This window comes from Microcaecilia unicolor, chromosome 2, assembly GCF_901765095.1.
Source record: "Microcaecilia unicolor chromosome 2, aMicUni1.1, whole genome shotgun sequence".
In the NCBI taxonomy this organism is placed as follows: Eukaryota; Metazoa; Chordata; class Amphibia; order Gymnophiona; family Siphonopidae; genus Microcaecilia; species Microcaecilia unicolor.
This window is the reverse complement of record NC_044032.1, coordinates 190,846,145-190,866,193: the sequence shown is the minus strand read 5'-3', so window position 1 is coordinate 190,866,193 and position 20,049 is coordinate 190,846,145. Positions and strand designations below refer to the sequence as shown.

At 41.4% G+C, this 20,049-nt stretch overlaps 1 protein-coding gene across 1 annotated transcript in view; it reads left to right on the top strand.

Moving 5' to 3' along the window:
* Window positions 1–2,182: 2,182 nt before the first annotated feature.
* Window positions 2,183–20,049, top strand: part of FBN2 (fibrillin 2) — a 526,098-nt gene continuing 508,231 nt past the window's right edge. Inside the window, 2 exon segments of the mRNA XM_030191959.1 lie at window positions 2,183–2,259; window positions 16,555–16,653. Coding sequence (XP_030047819.1) covers window positions 16,602–16,653 — 52 coding nt within the window. The 5' untranslated portion in view covers window positions 2,183–2,259; window positions 16,555–16,601.

The window sequence follows — 20,049 nt, the reverse complement described above, 5'->3', positions numbered from 1 at the left end:
TGTATCCACCTATAATACTACTTGGAGTTATGCTAAAAAAAAAAAAACAACAACTTGTGATTCAAAATCTATAATCAATAAATCATTAACTCAAACTGTGTCACCAAGATACACTTTAAAAAAATTAACATTTTTAAAGCACTCAGAATACCAAGTGCCACTGTTCAACATCGTGGTCAGGCAACTTCAGTTTCCATCACTGCACCTTTGAATATCAGCAATGAAACAAATGGAATAATCGCAATCTCAAAATATATTTGAAAAATAGTACTTGTCTGTATAGCAATTAAATCTAAAGCTGTAACTCATTAATGCAGCAGTGCATTGATTTGTTCAACTGAACTCCGTTTGTGAATTTTTAAAAAACTGTAAGACTATTCTCTAGATAATTCTCTTCCTTCTTAAAGCGTACTCACTTCCCTGCGAGCCACACCTCCACTCTTCCTGCCCCTCCCCCCCTTTGGTACCTCTTTTCTCCCCCTCAGCCCCTCATACGGGTGCTGTTGCTTTTTTCCCCTTTCCATGATGTTTCCACTGTTCTCTCTCTCTCTCTCTCTCTCTTCTGCTTCCCCCACACTCAATAGTGCCCTGTTTTTGCCCCAAGATGTAGAGTGCTATCATTCTTTTTCTCCTCTCTGCCCTCAGCACATGGTGCTCTATTCTTTCTGTTCACCAGGCAGAAGGAAAAGAGAATCGGTGTCAGGTGAGGGAGGGAGGGTGAAAGTTGTGGGGATTGTGTGTAAGGGGGTTAGAAGCAAGGGCTTGAGTATGGAGAAATAAAAGGCAGAGGTTATATGTGTGGCTGGGACTTGGAGGCAGAGAAGAGTTCTGTATATGAGAATTGGAAAGGGAAATGGGACTTGATATACCGCCTTTCGGAGGTTTTTGCAACTACATTCAAAGTGGTTTACATATATTCAGGTACTTATTTTGTACCAGGGGCAATGGAGGGGGGGGGGGGGGAGAAAGAATGAAAATGGAGAGATGTTGGACCTGGGGGAAAAGTTGGGAGAGAAGGAAGGAAGTGAGATATTGGACAGTGGCTGGGAGGGAGAAAGAGAGGGAAAGGGGAAATGGGATTTGATATACTGCCTTTCTGAGGTTTTTGCAACTACATTCAAAGCAGTTTACATATATTCAGGTAATTTTGTACCAGGGGCAATGGAGGGTTAAGTGACTTACCCAGGGTCACAAGGAGCTGCAGTGGGAATCAAACTCAGTTCCTCAGGATCAAAGTCCACTGCACTAACCACTAGGCTACTCCTCCACTAGCAACATAATCACAGTACATACATAGAATGATTTCATTTTTTCATAACATCAGCAATGCAGCCACGCAGGCTTCTGTTTCTGTAAGTCTGACGTCCTGCAGAAACAGAAGCCTGCGCGGCCACGTTGCTGATGTGCAAGGGCAGGCTTCTACATGAAATGTTGCTAGTGGAATAGCAACATTCCATGTAGAATCTCAAATAGTAGCAACAGAATCTCAATAGTAGCAACATCCCATCTAGAATCTCAAATAGGGAAAGGGAAATGGGACTTGATATACCCCCTTTCTGAGGTTTTTGCAACTACATTCAAAGCCGTTTACATATATTCAGGTACTTATTTTGTACCAGGGGCAATGGAGGGTTAAGTGACTTGCCCAGAGTCACAAGGAGCTGCAGTGGGAATTGAACTCAGTTCCCCAGGATCAAAGTCTACTGCACTAACCACTAGGCTACTCCTCCACTCTGGGTGGAGGGGTGAGATGGGGAGGGAAAGTGTGAGAGGCCCAGAGAGTTCCTTATTTCTTGTTATAAATGGCCTTTTCCCTTATTTTCTGCCTCCACTTTTACAAATATATCGTGAACGTATTTCCATAAAAAATCAGTTTATGCAGCACATATATCTTGGTGAAGTAATTTGAGGAGTGAAGAGTTCATGCAATTTGCCCTTCTTCCCACAGTCACAGTCATATATAGCAAATAAGATGCTTTAGTTTCACAGATGCTGAGACTAACTTAGGATGCTTAAATGTTTTCATTTGTCAGACTAGCCTAGTAGTTATCTTCTGAGTGCATATTTGTTGCTGTTAATGGCACTTAAATTCTCCTGTACTGATGTCAAAATATGTTGTTGGGACATGCCTATATGGTGTTTGCTTACAATTTTTTTTTTAATTTGTTTATATTAGGCCAAATGTGTGTGGCTCTAGAATCCAGTCATACTGTTGTCCTGGATGGAAAACACTACCTGGTGGAAATCAGTGTATTGTTCGTAAGTATCTGATGTTAGATTTTCAGTGTGCTCACTTGTAAGTAAGATGATTGACTTTATGGTTGAAATGATTTGTCTATGGTAGGATACTCTTAATAAGGTATGAATGGATTTGCTTACCTGAAGATTAATTTTCAAACAGATTTCTCTCATGATCTTTTCCTCACATGTGTAGTCTGGGCAGCTCCTTGTATTTATGCCTATCAAAGACTGAAGAGGAAGCCTCCTTTGATGGAACCATACAGTACTGCCCTTGTACCTCTAGGGGTCAGCCTTGCAATAGTAATCATCTTCCCTTTCTCCGTGGTCTTCCTAAACTACTTGCATGATGCACTCTAGCCACATCGTCCCACCTTGTTAGTCTGCTGAAGCATTGCCAAATTCCTGGCTTGAGCCGCTAGTACTTTTTATGACAATAACATTGCTCAGGTTTATGTTGTGGAACTAAATATGTGCTGAATTTTCTTTGCAATTTTAATTTTTAAGATTTCAGAGCTTGTGAGAGAAACGGCTTTGTGTTTCCAGCTTAAAGAGCCAAAGACTGTCCAGGAACCCAATGCTTTTGAAATAATGCCTGATGTTATTTGATATTAAAACAAGATTGACTTTCTTCCAAAGATTCTCTCCCACATAAGTTATACAAAATGTGTAAATTATCCAGAAATGTGAGATCTAGTTTGTTTTTAAACATTGGAGCAGGCATTCTGGTAACATGGGAGACAAATAATTTACTAGAGCATGTGGAACTGCATTCAGTTAAATGATGGCTTTACATTTATTTTCTTACTTGGGCAGTTTTCTGCTGGTGTGAAAACACACATTCTATTTGATTTCTTTTGCACGGCCATTGAACCCAGCACCATGTCTTTGATATGCCAGGTCACAAATACCGGCATATCCTAGAAAGTATCCTCATGATATGGAGCCCACAATGGTCAGCATTTTGTTAAAATGCCGGCCACCATGGTCAAAAGAATCTGGGTATTCCCTGGCAGTCAGTGAGGTGCTGACATTATCCAGAGAGCTAATTATCTGAGTAGTGGCACTGAAAATCACTGCTACCATAGGAGCCAACTTTTCACAATTATTGGGGGTGGTAAACCCAGTGGAAATAATCCTTCTCTGGACACATAGAAGGAATTTTCTCAATATTGGGGGTGCTCAAGCACCCACAGAGTCGGCTCCTAGTCTGCTACCCAAATAACTGCCCTAGCTCCACCCCAGACTGACTCGGTACCATCCAGATAGTGCTACTGAGTATCTGTCTCAGCAAGACATATCAAGGTAGCAGGTGCTGCTACCTACGTAAGTCCTTTTAAATTTCAACCCCTATATCTATTTCTCATAGTTCATTTCCAGAGATAGGCAATGACTCATGCTGACTAATGTTTATGGATTTTTCCGCCAGTAACTTGTCCAAACCCCTTTTGAACTCTGCTGTGTCAGTTGCCTTGACCACATCCTCTGGCAATAGATTCCACAGCTTAATTGTTTACTGTATGTAAAAAACAAAATACTTAAAAAATGTGTTTTCAGTCTGCTGGTTGTTTGTTTCATGGAGTGTCCTCTTGATTTAGAGTTGTTTGAAAGGTTAAATATCCATCTCGATTTAACTGTTCCACTTCATTCATGAGTTTGTAAATTTCCATCATATCACCTCTCTGTCATCTCTTTTCTAAGCTGAAGAGTCTTTACTGTTTTAGCTTTTCTTAATAAGAAAGGTATTCCACTCCTGTTATGGTTTTGGTTCCTATGTTCTGAACCTTTTCCAGCTCTTATAGCCTCTGTGTTATAGGATGACCAGAATTGCACATAATAGTCAAGTGCAACATAATGATATTCTGAATTTTGTTCTATTTTTTTTTTCAAACAATCCCTAACATTCTGTTTCCTAGTTTAGTAGTACACTGGACTGAAAATGGCAACGTTTTGTCCACGGTGGCTCCAGTTATTTTTTTTTTCTTTGCTGGTGAGTCCTACCTCAGAATCCAGCATGTTACACCCACAGATGGGATTATTTTTCCCTTGTGCATTACTTTTCACTAGTCCACATTAAATTTTGTCTGCTATTGAGATGCCCAGTCCCTGAGGGGCTCATTTTCAAAAGAGAAAAACATCCAAAAAGTGGCAGAAATCTGCATTTGGGTGTTTTTCTCACAAAAATGTCAAAATTGGTATTTTCAAAACCAATTTTTAGATATTTTTTTTCTATAAAGACCGTCAGAAGTGCGTTCAAATCACAAAGGGGCATGTCAGGGGTGTGTTAAGGGTGGGATCTGGGCGTTCCTAACACTTGGATGTTTTTCTGCCATAATGGAACAAAACAAAAACATCCAGGGTTATAAATTGGATGTTTTGGTCTAGACCTGTTTTATTAATGAATAAGTCACAAAAAGGTGCCCTAAATGACCAGATGACCACTGCAGGAATAAAAGAATGACACCCCTTACTCCTTCAGTGGTCACTGACCCCCTCCTACCCTGCAAAGATGTAAATGAAACAGTACATACCAGCCTCTATGACAGCTTCAGATGCTATGGCCAGTCTTATTAGAGCAGCAAGCAGGTTCCTGGAATAGCCTAGTGGTCGGTGCAATGCACTGTAGAGAAGGTGACCCCTGCCCATAATCCACTCTACACACCATATTACACTTGTGGTGGAAAGTATCAGCCCGCAACCCCCCTCCCCCCCCAGAACCTACTATACCTACATATAGGTGACACCTGCAGCCATAAGGGCTATTGTAGTGGTGTATAGTTGGGTACAGTAGGTTTTTGTGGGTTTTGAAGTGCTCACCATACAATATAAGGGGGTAATGGTGAGATATGTACTTAGGACCTTTTATGTGAAGTCCACTGCTCTGCAGGGATGCCTGTGTGGCCAGTCTACTAGGAAAGCTGCCTTCTCTTACATGATTTTGTGCATTTTTCACTTGTTTTTTTTTTATTTTTTGGAAAGTGGTACAAAAAGATAGATATACTAAACCATTTTTCTGGTTTGAAAATGGTCATTTTCCACAACTTGATTTTTGAATGTTTTCAGCAAAACGTCCAAAGTCGGATTTAGATGTCATATGGCACAGGCAGCTCCTTTTGACTCTGGGCAAGTCACTTAACCCTTCCTTTGCCCCAGGTACAAATAAGTACCTGTATACAATATGTAAGCCACATTGAGCCTGCCATGAGTGGGAAAGCGCGGGGTACAAATAAAATAAATAAATAAAAATATCAAAAATGCCCCTCTGTCTCACAAGATCCTTCTTCAATTCCTCATAATCCTCTGCTGTTTTAACAACTTCAGTAATTATATGTGGTCTTTAACGCTAATCATTTTACTTGCCGCTCCTTTTTTGAGATTATTTATGAATATATTAAACTGTACAGGTCCCTAGGGCACTCCCTTATTCACCTTTCTCTTTTGAGAAAATTGATCTCTGTTTTCTATCTGCAAGCCATTTTCACTTTACAATAGGACATTGCCTCCCATCCCATGGCTTTTTAATTTCCTCACGTCTCATGAGAGATGTTGTCAACTGCTTTCTGAAAATCCAGATACACTGTCATCTGCCCCATTTTATCCACATTTATTCATGCCTTCAAGAAAAGTAACAGATTGGTGAGACAAGACTTCCCTTGGCTAAATCCATGTTGACTGTGTTCAGTAATTGTGTTCTTTATAATAGCTTCTATCATTTTGTCCAGCACTGACATCACTGATCTGTAGCTTCCCCAATCACCCCTGGAATCCTTTCTAAAAATTGTCCTTATGTTGTTCATCCTCCAGTCTTCAAAATACCAGAGACAATTTTAATGGTCAGTGTCAAATTTAACTGTTAAGGGTCCATAAGAATGGGGCGAAGGGAAGCATGTATCCCTCCCCCCTGGCTCCTGTCCAGATCCTCCCCTTGATCCCCCCTCACCTTCTGGTTTTCTGTTCCTTTTCTTACTGCTGCCCCATGGCAGCAGAAGAGAGTAGAAAGTAAAAATCCAATGTGGTCCTTGCCTGTTTTAGTGCTCTGACAGGCCCTGTGGTGCCCCATCCTTTACTCCTGTATGAGTATTTTATTATTAGAAGCTTGTACAAGATCAAACTTTGGAGCCAGAAGGAGTTGCTTATGCTGGTCATGCCTAGGACTGCTAATGATAGGTTACAAATTACCAATAGTAGTTTTGCAATTATACTCTGGAATTGTTGCCAGAGAATGTGGTAAAAGCAGTTAGCTTAGCAGAGTTTTAAAAAAAGGTTTGAATAATTTCCTAAAAGAAAAGTCCATAAGCTATTATTAAGATGGACTTGAAAAAATCCACTGCTTTTTTTCTAAGATAAGCTCCATAAAATCTGTTGTACTCTTTGGGATCTTGCCAGGTACTTGTGACCAGGATTGGCCACTATTGGAAACAGGATACTGGGCTTGATGGACTTTCAGTCTGTACCAGTATGGCAACGCTTATATTCTTATGTTCTTATTTCATTTTAGAGTTTGTGTTGAGTGTATACCTCTTGGCCTGGGTGATTTGCTACTGTTTAGTTTGCCAATTTGACTTATTGCATCTTCCAGGTTCACTGAGATTTGTTTCACTTCCATTGAATTGTTACCATGAACTGGTATTTCTGGCATTCTTCCTCAGTAAAGATCAAAGCAGATAATTCATTTGGTCTTTCCACTATGGCCTTGCCCTTCCTGAGTGTTCCTTTTACCCCTCAATCATATAATAATCCAGCAACTCCCTCACAGACTGTTTCAAATGTACCTGAAAAAAAATGTCATTATGTGTTTTTGCCTCTTTGGCGAGCTTGTTTTCAAATTCTCTTTTTGCCTTCCTTATCAGTGCTTTGCATCTAATTTACCATTGCCTCTTCTGTTTCCTATTTTTTTATTGGTTCCATTTTTCATTTTTTTGAAAGATGGTCTTGTGTCTTATAAAAGCCTCTTTCACTTCACATTGTAATCAATTGGCCTTCTTTCTGCATGTAAATGCAATCTGATCTGGGCAGTCAAGATGTTTTTTTTAAACTTTCATCTTTTATCTTTGCAGCTGTTCATTTAGGTAGCATTCGCTATTTGAACAGCAGCACAGAATATATGGAATAATTTTTATTATGTGGAATATTAATGTATTGTCTGTCAGTTGTTTTATTGGAGGTACTTTTATGAACCTTTCTTCACGTGCTGATATATATGCATAAAAGGCTTCATAAAATTAGATCATGCCTGTAAATAGGTACATGTTTGTAGAGTAGGTTTGCTCAAGGATGAGTTGGGTAGAGCGTAGATGGAGTGGCAATTTGTGCTCTGACATTTACGCTTGCTCCCAGGGAAGCATAAATATTGGTGTTCATTATCTAAGTACTCTTTATTTATTTGTTACATTTGTATCCCACATTTTCCCACCTATTTGCAGGCTGAATGTGGCTTACATTGTACCGTAGAGGCATTCGCCATCTCCAGTAGAGAAACAAATACAAGGAGTTGATGTGGTCAGATAAAGTTCATGTGTTATAGACACATTGGGGAATTATAGAGAGGAAGAGTTATGTAGAGTTTTTTACAAGCTTTGGTTTCGTTGTGGGTCGATGGGGTATGCCTTTTTGAACAGGTTGGTTTTTAGTGATTTTTGGAAGTTTAGGTGGCCGTATGTTGTTTTCATGGCTTTTGGTAGTATGTTCCACAGTTTTGTGCTTATGTAGGAGAAATTGGATCCATAAGTTGATTTGTATTTGAGACCTTTGCAGCTTGGATAGTGGAGATTTAGGAAAGTTCTGCATAATATGTACTAATATTGTATAATGACACAAGTGCCAATGGTGCTTATTTCTAAAGCAGATGGATATCTCAAAATGCCCCCCCCCCTCACAAATATCCATTTGCATAAAACATACAAATTGTGATTTTGGAATTGCAGAATCTGGACATCCTATACTGCAGTGCGTCCTAGTTGTAGGTGTGTTTTGGGTGGGACTAAGGAGGACCCAAAATTAGGACGTCCAACAGCGATAATTGAACCAGAAGAAATGTCCAAGTCTAAAAAGGACGCTTTTATTTAGACCTGCTTCAGTCGCGTCCAGGTTACAACAAAATGCTGTGATTGAGCATCTGACCCTGGAGAGATTAACCCAGAAAACAAGAAAGCAGACGATCCGCAAACTCCAATGTGGAAACAATCAAAAGCAGATCAGTAGAAGGTAAAATGAATCTTTATTGTCGGGCGTTTGACTAGGGGATACCCTACAATAAAGATTTATTTTACCTTCTACTGATCTGCTTTGTTTGTTTCCACCCTGGAGAGATTAAGGCATGACCCCTCATGAATCTCCCATTGTTTACTGTCCCCCTCCTTCACCCACTTTTTCGAACCAGAAGAAACGTCCAAGTCTAAAAAGGACGTTTTTATTTAGACCTGCTTCAGTCACATCCAGGTTACAACAAAATGCTGTGATTGAGCATCTGACCCTGGAGAGATTAACCCAGAAAACAAGAAAGCAGACGATCCGCAAACTCCAATGTGGAAACAATCAAAAGCAGATCAGTAGAAGGTAAAATGAATCTTTACTGTCGGGCGTTTGACTAGGGGATACTACTACTTCTACTACTTATCATTTCTCAAGCGCTACTAGACGTACGCAGTACTGTACACTTTATTATAGAATACCCTACAATAAAGATTCATTTTACCTTCTACTGATCTGCTTTATTTGTTTCTACCCTGGAGAGATTAAGGCATGACCCCTCATGACCCCTCAATTTCCCAGTGCTTACTGTCCCCATCCCTCACCCCTGAAAGTGACACCAGAAAAGGAAAATAGGCTCCCTGAAAACAGCCAGTATTGTGGGCATTCTGAACACAGCAGCAAGCAAGTCTGCAGTGGATTGTAAACCAGGGGCCCAGGTTCAAATCCCACTCCAACTTTTACAAAATTTACCTTTAAATTGTGAGCCCTTCAGAACCATAGATATTCCTACTGTAACAAAATATTAAAGACACCTGCAAGCCTGAGGGCTATTGAGGTGGTGCACAGTCAGGTACAGTAGGTATTTCCCTGTCTCTAGAGAGTTCTCCATTTGAAATAGAATAGGCTAAAAACAGGCCCTTCCACCTTGGCATCCTGGTATAAAACTCTCCTCATCATTGTTTGTAACTTGTGAGGCTGTTTAACTGTTTCTGTTGTTTTATTGTTTACTGCCTGGGACTGATTGTGATCTGTAGTTTATAAATATTTTAAATACAGTGATGTAAAAAGGTATTAAAACCTAACCATAACAATTATACACAGCAATACTTTAGAGATAATAAGGTGTCAGGTCACTAGTCAAATGCTACGGTTGACAAGTTTTTAAACACTGACGGCAGATGTTAATTTTATTTACTTACAGCAATATGAAAAGTATTTACACTCCTTCTGATTTCCCCTATTTTTGCATATATGGCACACTGATTGGTTTCTGATTTTTAAACAGAATGTAATATTAGACAAAGGGAACCTAAGGAAACACGCAACACTGTGTTTATATTATTACTTCATTTATTTAAGGAACAAGGTTGTCCAATACCCATGTCACCCATATAGACATTTCAATCCATGTTTGTTGTTTCTGTTTGCATAGTGTGCGACCTTGAAAATCTGTCTGCTTTTTATTTAAAGAAACCTGGAGGGGCATTTTCGATAAGACGTCTAAGTCCGACTTTGGATGTTTTGCGAAAAACGTCCCAAATCCGAATAGGAAAGAAGGTCATTTTCAAAAAAGAAAAACGTCTATCTTTTGTTTTAGAAAATACTGTTGCGAACAAGGTTTTGTGATTTGGATGTTTTGTTTTTTGGTCCGTTTTCGGGAAAAAAAACCCGTCCAAGTGCAAAACGCGCAAAATCAAGCCATTGGGATGTAGGAGGAGCCAGCATTTTTAGTACACTGGTTCCCCTGACATCCCAGGACAGTGCTAGGGCACCCTAGGGGGCACTGCAGTGGACTTCATAAAATACTCCCAGGTATATATTTTACCATTGCTCCCTTACCTTGTGTGCTGAGCCCCCCAACCCCCCCCCCCAACTGTACACCACTACCATAGCCCTTACAGGTGAAGGGGGTGCCTATATGTGGGTACAGTGGGTTTCTGGTGAGTTTTGGAGGATTCACGGTTTCCTCCACAAGTATAAAAGGTAGAGGGAGGTAGGAACCTGGGTCCACCTGTCTGCAGTGTGCTGCATCCAACCCTAGACTATTCCAGGGACCTGCATGCTGTTCTAATGTACCTGAGTACAACATCTAAGGCTGGCAAGTAATGTTTTTCATCACATTTTCAGGGGGTGGGAGAGGGTTAGTGACCACAGGAGGAATAAGGGGAGGTCATCCCTGATTCCCTCCAGTGCTCATCTGGTTATTTAGGGCAGGATTTTGTCCATTATTGGTTATAAAAAATCAGGTCTAGCTCAAAACGTCTTAGTTTTAGTCCTGGACGTCTTTGTTTTGTTTCATTATGGCTGAAAAACGTCTAAGTCTTAGGAACTCCCAAGTCCCAGCCTGAACACACCCCTGACATGCCCCCTTGAGATTTGGACGCACTTCTGATGGACTTCATAGAAAAACGTCTAGAAATATTGGTTTCAAAAATACTGATTTGGTCGTTTTTGTGAGAAAAACATCCAAATGCCGCTTTATGACATTTTTTAGATGTTTTTCTGTTTTGAAAATGAACCTGCTGGTCTACTGTGGTCTCTATTGCAACCTCGCTATTAGAATGATATCTTTGAAAGATATCGTGTTCCGAACCATGTACTTTTCAGTGACTGTTCGCTTCCCCCAGTTTCTAGTTTAAACGCTGCTCTATTTCCTTTTTAAATGCTGATGCTAGCAGCCTGGTCCCAACCTGGTTAAGGTGGAGCCCATCCTTTTGGAATAGGCTCCCCCTTCCCCAGAATGTTGCCCAGTTCCTAACAAATCTTTAACCCTCCTGCCTGCACCATCGCCTCATCCACGCATTGAGGCTCCGGAGCTCTCTGACTGTCTTTTGGGCCCTGCACATGGAACGGGGAGCATTTCTGAAAATGCTACCCTGGAGGATCTGGATTTCAGCTTTCTACCTAGGAGTCTAAATTTGGCTTCCAGAACCTCCCTCCCACATTTTGTCATCCAGATTTACCACAATTTCATTATGCATCACTGCTAAATCAGTGTCTGTACTATGGCCTACACATGATCTGGATGGCTGAACATGTAGGGCATTAACTTTATTTAAGCAGTCCATTAAGTGAAATAGAGCTGCTTTCTCTGTTACTTTGAGGAGATTGGATCCTGGCCTATAGTGTGAAACATGATGAGGTTCTAGGCTGGGAATTTTTAAATGAGGTCTCACACAGGACTCTTTCCAAAAAGAGGGAACCTTAGGTGGGGTCAGATTGGAGTTGAACATAGCTCTAAGATATGAACTAAATCCCAATTCTGGGTTCTGTACAAAAGAGGGCAGAATAAGATTATCAGGTGAAGTAGCAGAATCCGTAGGATGTAAAATCTTTTCAGTCCCCATTAAAGAGATGGTGTTGAAAGAATTTCGGTCAGATGCTCCTACTACCCGGTGAGAAGGGGACTTACAAGAAGAGATGATGCAAAAACCCTGGCAGTAGAAAGGGTATTGAGAATATCTAGCACTTTTCTCAGAAAGTGTGCGGCAAATGAAAATGCTGTTAATGAAAAAGGGCAGTACTTTCTTATAAAGGGATGGGTGATCCAGCATAAATTGCTACAGAGTTTTGTAGTAAAAAAATGGATTGATTGGGTCCTTGGATTTTGAATTGGGAAGCTGCTGCAGAATAGGGAATTTCTAGGGCAGGGGTCAGCAACCTATTGTATAGGACATGCCACCTTTTGCAGATCAGAATTACAATGACACCATGCATTTCTTCTCTCTGCCCCCACCCCTGCGGTAAAATTAATACCTTGGCTGGCAGGAATGCTCGAGCCCTGCCAGTTGAAGATGTGTCTGCTCGATCCCCCCATGCTGTCTGGGTAGTGAGGAAGTTGATGACACTTCTAGCTGCTGATGCTGGCACTCCCTGCACATTCTGAGTTCATGCTACTGATTTCCCTGCTGTTCTGACACAAAACCTTAAGGCTTGGTGTGCCACAGGTTGCTGACCCCTGTCCTAGGGTGTTTAATTCTAGCAGGAGTGCACCCTCCTGTGTGATTTTCCTTCAAGATTCAGATGCCATAACTAGTGGTGGAGCAGTAAGGGTAAAGGGTCATGGATTTGATACACTGCTTTTCTGTGGTACAACCAAAGTGCTTTACATTTATTTTCTGTGCCCTTAAGCTTTTGCACCTGGAGCAATGGAGGGTTAAGTGATTTGCCCAGGGTCACAGGGAGCAGCAGTGGGAATTGATCCTCAGACTATAGCATGCTGGACTAACCATTAGGCTATTCCTCCACTGGGGACGACTTGTGCTTGTTCCTTTTAGGCCTCCACAAAAACACACATTGTGCAACTCACTTTACTATGTGGACTCTGATGGAATTTCATCCTCCCCCCCCCATACTTCCGTCACTGGTTATTACCATAAAGCATTAATGGAGCTCCCTAATGGTCATCTTCAAATTGGGAGCTGATGGCCACCTAAGGAAATGACCTGCTCTTCACAGGAGAATCAGCCATGGGGAACACTGTGATTCCTGCAGATTTTGCACCACAGATAGTCTGGCTCTGTTCTCTTACAGGAGGAGTGTTGAGAACCACACTCTGTGTGTGTGTGTGTGTGTGTGTGTGTGGGGGGGGGGGGGGTTCTGTTGTCTAGAGGGGCAGAAGAAGATGCCAGGGTTGGAGGAAGGGGCAGGATGGAAGTCATTAATAAGGAAGGAGGAAGAGGCCCTTAGGAAATAGGGGATGAGACGGCCCTAGAAAGATGTAAAAAGAGAGAAATGAGATAAATGGGGATGGAAATAATTGGTATTGAGAAGCTTGGGAGAAACCAGAGACAAGAAGTAGAACAATGACAAACATGAGTGGAGGTGAAAATAGGCTTTTGGTAAGGGGAGATCCTGTAGGGGGTGAAAGTTGAAAAATTGGCATTTTTGTGGATTTCTAGGAATTCTAGTGTAGTGCTTTCAAAGATTTGTGATTGTGCTGTTGTTAGAAAAACAACCACAAGGCAGAGAACAGCAGCAGGGAATCCTGGCAGCCTTGCCACACTAGCACTGCTGAAAGAGTTAGTGAAAGGAGAACCTTTGTAGCCCTACTGCAGAAGACTAGCCACACTGATTATTAGCCAGCTGCATTTTGTATGTGGTTTATTTATCTTGGAAGGATTAGTGACTTAAGTTGGTCAGGCTTATGAATCTCAGGAAATCTGTTTAATAGACTTTAATATATATTTTTGATTTATTTGTAGCATGCATACTAGGAACACTAAATTTTCTTTGAAATGAAAAATATGTTGTGCAGTGGAGGACCACTATTTTCCTGCCATACATGGCTGGGGCAAGCTACCGATCACAGCTCAGCTGTGATTGGTCACAGAGCCTATCTGGCACCTAAAAGGGTGATTCTGATTGGGAGCAAAGAGCCTCACTCCTTGCCTCCCAATCAGGATCGCCCTTTTAGGAGCCAGACAGGCTTGGTGACCAATCATATCTGAGCTGTGATCGGTAACTTTGCCCCAGCCATGTGTAGTTCTCAACAGCAATGTAGACTCGGAGTGGGATTATTGTGTATGTGTGTGTGTGTGTGCGTGTGTGGGGGGGGGGGGGGGGTGCACTCCCTGCTCCTTGCAACTTGTTCCGGCGCTCGGTGTGTGAACTCCCATCTGCCCCACGGTACCCCTGTGAGTTTGCTGTAGTGCACAGTTTGGGAAACACTGGCATAGCTTAAAGTATGATGTGATACTACATATGTATACTTGAGCTTGCTTTGTCCTTGCCATTTTCAGGGCACAGACCGTAAAAGTCTACCCAGCACAGGCCTTGTTCTCCAGCTGCTGAAGCTGAACCTGTCCAGCCTTGATTAGGACACAGACCGTATAAGTCTGCTCAGTGCTGGCTTTGCTTCCCCATCTAATCACCGTTAAGCTTGTTTGGTTCCATGCTTTCTATACAGGACTCCTTTGTGTTTATCCCACGTATTTTTGAATTCCGTTACTATTTTCATCTCCACCACCTTTCGCAGGAGTACATTCTAAGTATCTACCATCCTCTCCTTGAATAAGTACTTCGTGACATTATTCCCCATGCAACCTCAATTCAAGTCCTCTAGTTCTACCACCTTCCCGTCACTGGTAAAGGTTTGTTTGTAGAAACAGACAAGACATGTAGAGTAGAGCAGTACTTATCAAGGGGATGGGACTTGATACACAGCCTTTCTGTGGTTATAATCAAAGTGGTTTACATATTATATACAGGTACTTCTTTTTGTACCTGAGGCAATGGAGGGTTAAGTGACTTGCCCAAAGTCACAAAGAGTTACGGTGTGAATCAAGCCCAGTTCCCCAGTTCTCAGACTACTGCTACTCCTCTGCTGAGGTTTTTTAGTTGTTAGGTCATTTAGATGCTATAGTGGAGCTTGGGTGGTTGTATTTAGCCAGCAGGGACTTTCTTCTTCTATGTAGAACTTACGATATTATTCCAAAGATGCAAAAGCATGTGTAGCTGTCAGTATTTACAAAGTTCATTAACGGGTTTGTATATCTTTCAGCTGTTCACAAATAAATGCAAAAAAATACTACAAGTCCAATGTCTCTTACAGTCACTTGGTAAACAGAGAAATTATCACTTAACTTCTATTTTTATTTTTCTGAGCTTGAACTTCTTTACAGAGTAACTTACAACCTTAAGGTTTTGGCTGTGGCACACAGACAAGACTCAGCGTCTTTAACAGGCTATAGACTCCTCTTTTCAACCATTGACTAGGACAAATACTGAACTTGTAGAATGCTTGATCTTTTTGTTACTTATGGAATTGAAACATCTCTTTTTGGTCCTTTGGTTGTCGTTGCTTAAGCTCATACTTTTTCTACTTGGGTGACGGCAGCTCTACTGGGGAGTCAGTTTGTTTTGGTCTTCAGAAAAAACAGTTTCCACTCCTTTCAGACTGGATCCAGACTATTCTTCCTTTCACTTCCCGAGAGGAGACTCTGGATCTTTATCATGCCTACCTAGGGTTACCATATTTGCGGAGACAAAAAAGAGGACAGAAAAAAATAAAAATGGTTGCTACCTTTGCTAAAGAAATATTTAATCATAGCCTTTAGTTAATGAACACACATCAACTTACTTACAGTACAGCGGTACACAATCTACTTTTCAAGAACTTCTGGATTTTAGTTTGACAGAGTCTTAGCCTAGGCGTACTTATCAGAAGAGCGCATAACCTTCAACAACTTTGGCAGACTTCTGAGATACGTGTGAAAGTCTTTGCATGACACATGCTTAAAGCTGTGCTGCACAAACAAAGTTCCTTTGACAGTTTCAACCAGCAGGGGAACGGAGAGAGGATCAGCAGTGCCTTTCTCTCTCTTTAGCACCCTCATTAACTAATAGTCCAAAGACAGTTTCTCTCATTATGCAGATAGGTGTGTTGGTCATAGGCATAAAAGAAAAAGAGGGCATTTCCCTAAAAGTTAAAAATCCTGGAGGACATATCTGAAGAAGTCCAAAAACAGAACATATCCTGTTAAAAGAGCATATATGGTAACCCTATGCAGCCTACCCAATTACTATCCTGGACACACCCACATGGAGCCTCATTGCAGGGAACCACTTAATCACAAGGTAACATCTAGAAGAATGAGTAAATACAATGAATTTGCCCTGCCACCATCAAATCTTGTTAGCAGACAAATGCCTACAGAACAAATTGTACTGATCTAACAGAACCCCGTCACACTTAACATTTGTATAAGATATTCCATGGCATACATTGGCTGCCCAGGAGCTTTTTTTTTTTTTTTTTTACTGATGTTTGCTCCATTTTTTACTTTTTACAGGATTGCTGTCATAATGACACCTAGACTATAACTAGTCTGTGTACTGGCCTTCATGGAATGGATTGTCCTAGTAGCATAAAACACAAGATCTTAATTATATGTGTGTAACACATCAAATGCTGCATCTGTGGGAATCATGTCTGGTGTGGTTTTGACATTCCTTTAATTAAGCAATTTTCCTCTTAGGGACAAGCATCCACATTGTGACTGTTAATCCTTCCTCTTGAAGAACAATGTAATTTTGTTTACCAGAAATAACTTTTCTTCAGCTCAAGATGAGCAGGGAAATTGCACCAGCTGTAAACTTTATAAAATGCTCTTTCTCTTCCAGCGATTTGTCGAAATAGTTGTGGGGAAGGATTTTGTTCCCGTCCTAACATGTGCACTTGTTCGAATGGGCAGATATCGCCTACCTGTGGATCTAAATCTAGTAAGTTCTTCTCTTTTATATGCTTTGTTGGCTTTTTCCCCCTTCTGCTGTTTCCTTACTTAAAAAAAAAAAAAAACCTGTGACGATTCCTTTAGAATTGTTTCAAATGTAGAACAACTAAATGCACAGTTTACCGCAAGAGATGAAGCAATAGGATCTTTTATTAAAATGTGTTTTACCAGAAGCAAGGTATCTGAGACAGTAGGTCTGTCTTGCCATAAACTTACAACTTAAATAAACACTTCACAAAGAAATGGGACTATAGTCTTGAGTCAAAGGGAAATAGATTCACACAATTGAAATAATAATCACCATCATTATTATAAGGTAATGGACTCGTATCTGTTGAGAATATTACTTTGCATCACATAACTACTACTACTTATTATTTCTATAGCGCTATTAGATGTACGCAGCGCTGTACACTTGAGCATGAAGAGACAGTCCCTGCTTGACAGAGCTTACAATCTAATTAGGATAGACAAACAGGACAAACAAGACAGTAATGTGTTAATTCTCTCAGTGAAGTTTAATCATTGCACCAAATCCATTTTTTATAAACATGGCTTTTTTTTTGTATTTGCATATAAAAACTTCTCTTAAAGAAAGATAAATGTAATCAGAAACTTATCTTGAAGTCTCTTCAACTTAAGTCTTCCATTTGCTTTTCTCATAACCATGTATTTATGCTGCAGTAGTTTGGTCTGCATGCTTGTGTTCAACTGCATTTATATATACCTGCCTGCTGGGCATCACTTCTGACTCCCTTATCAACAATAGTGTTTGTGTGCACTGTACCCTGTTCCACTGCATGCTGTACTCTGGGATCTGTAGTATGGAGTGTTGCCACGATTTGGGTTTCTGCGAGGTACTTGTGACCTGGCTGGACCACTGTTTGGAAAACAAGATACTGGGCTAGATGGACCACTGGTCTGACCCAGTATAGCTACTCTTATGTTCTTATGTTCACACTACTGCTGCCTGTCCTCAGGGATGCCACTGGGGTGCCTGGGTGAAGTAGAAGGAGCCTGCGCTAGAGGCAGCATGTGCCGATGACTGTGTGCCCATGACGTTGCATCAACAAAGGAGCATGACTGATGAGCTCCTTTGTGCGACCTTTTTGTGACGTGTGGACTGTATTCTACATTTTGTGGAACATCAGTGCTATTTGAGTTGTTGTAGTTTCATGTTTGTCCAGCAGTCTGCAATCAAGTTTGGTGTCTTCTTTTTTCTAAATGCAACAAAAACAGCAGAAGTAAAACAACAAACAAACAACAAACAAAAGCAAAAAAACACAAAAAGATGGAGGTAGACCAATATATTTCCAACTAAGGTTATTTATTTAACATAAAACAATGACTAAAGTGTCCCAACGTAGTCTTGCGTTTTGGTGCAACGTGCGCCTGCATCAGGAATCAAGTAAAACACCAAGTTGATAAGATGAAATAGGCACAGCAAGGCATCCAATAGCCAATGACATATATCAAAGGCGCTGTCGGCACTATCCAAAAGTGGAGCAATAAACACATGCAATAAAAAATAGGAGTCACTTTAGTCATTGCTTTATGTTGATTGACTGTTGGAACTACATTGGTCTACCCCCATCTCTTATATGGTTTTTGTTTTATTTTTTTCTAACATTTGTTTCTTTTTCATGAAATTATGCATAACATTGAGGTCATCTGTGGTCAGGGGTGTTAAGGGGATCTTAAGATGATTAAACCCAGACTTCCTTCTGTTTGGGAACAAATTGATTTAGGTCCCTTTCTATCACTGGCTAGTGGCAGTTGTATGAAACTTAAGGGTCCTTTTATTAAGCTGCGGTAGGTGTTAGCTTGCGCTTACTGCAGCTTAAAATGGCTTTTACCATGGGACACACTCAGTCGTCCTGCGGTAAGTTTGAGATCTGCATGTGTAAACCAGGGGCATAGCTAGATGGGGCCACAGCGACATGGGCCCTCGCAGATTTAGCACTGGCCCCCCTGCTTTCATGCCCCCACCGCTGACCCTCTGCCACCAACCTTCCTCCACTGTCAGGTACCTTTGCTGGCGGGGGTCCCCAACCCCCGCCAGTCGAAGTCCTCTTCAGCGCCGGTCTCCGGCACGTTGCTGATCTGGATTCTGTTTCTGTGAGTCCTGATGTCCTACCCTAGGAACGTGCAGGACATCAGGACTCACAGAAACAGAATCCAGATCATTGAACGTGCTGGACTTGGAGACTGGCGCTGAAGGGGCTTCGGCTGGTGGGGTTGGGGACCCCCGCCAGCAAAGGTACCTGGCGGTGGTGGGGGAGGGTTGGCAGGAGGGGGGAGGTTGAAAGGGATGGGGGAGGGGTGGTGACTCCGGGGGAGGGGTCAAAAGTGGGGGGGGGGGGTCAGCTAAAATGTGCCCCCTCACCTCGGGCTCTGGACCCCCCTCCCGCCGAAGTCTGGCTATGCCCCCGGCGTAAACTGCATGTCACAAAACAGTTTTATTTTTTCCATGAAGGGGACATGTCGGGGGCAGGACTGGGCGTTTCTGCACTGATCAGTTAGCGCTGCTACATTACCACTCACTAACAATCACCTATTTTAAGTCAATAAACCTACATTGCAGGTGCAGACATTTACAGCTACTGTGCCTCTAATTTTTAATTGCACACATAGATTAGTATATATGTATGTACAGGCGTACCTCACCCACGCTCCTTCCAAACTCTGCTCATTTACGCACCTAGGGGACAATTCTATGAACAGCGCCTAAAAAATTGGTGCCGAACAAAACCATGCTTAGTGCTATTCTGTACACCTCACCTAAAGTTAGCTGTGGTTTATACGTGTAACGCTTGTCTCCACAACTAAAATTTAGGTGTGAGTGTGACCATTTATGCCAACGAAAGCCTGGTGGAAATGTCCGCGCCTGACTTTGGCGTGGATTGGGCATATACTATAACACTGCATGTAATTTTTAGGAAGCCCATGCCATTCCCATGACCACGCCCCCTTTTGTGATCCACTCATTAGAATTTACACACACCACTTTACAGAATACACTTATAAGTCATGCATGTAAATTCTAATTAGTGCCAATAATTCCTTGTTATTGGCCAATTATCAGCTCCGATTGACTTTTTAGTCAAGTTGCGCGTGCAGTTTGGCCACACTGCCAAATTTACACACACAACTTTAGTTCCTATATATAGAATCTGGACCCTATTGTCTAAAGTTCGTATTTTTACACTGGTCATTGTTTTATGAGCCGTTTATGCGTGTATGTGGCCACATATATGTGAACATTTTATTTATTTCCTGGTTACAAACGTTTTTGCTAATTCCTGACCTATCTTGAGCTAACCCCTTATTACTATCAAATAAAAACTAAATGAAAACATGCGCACCTATCCCAGTATATCCACCA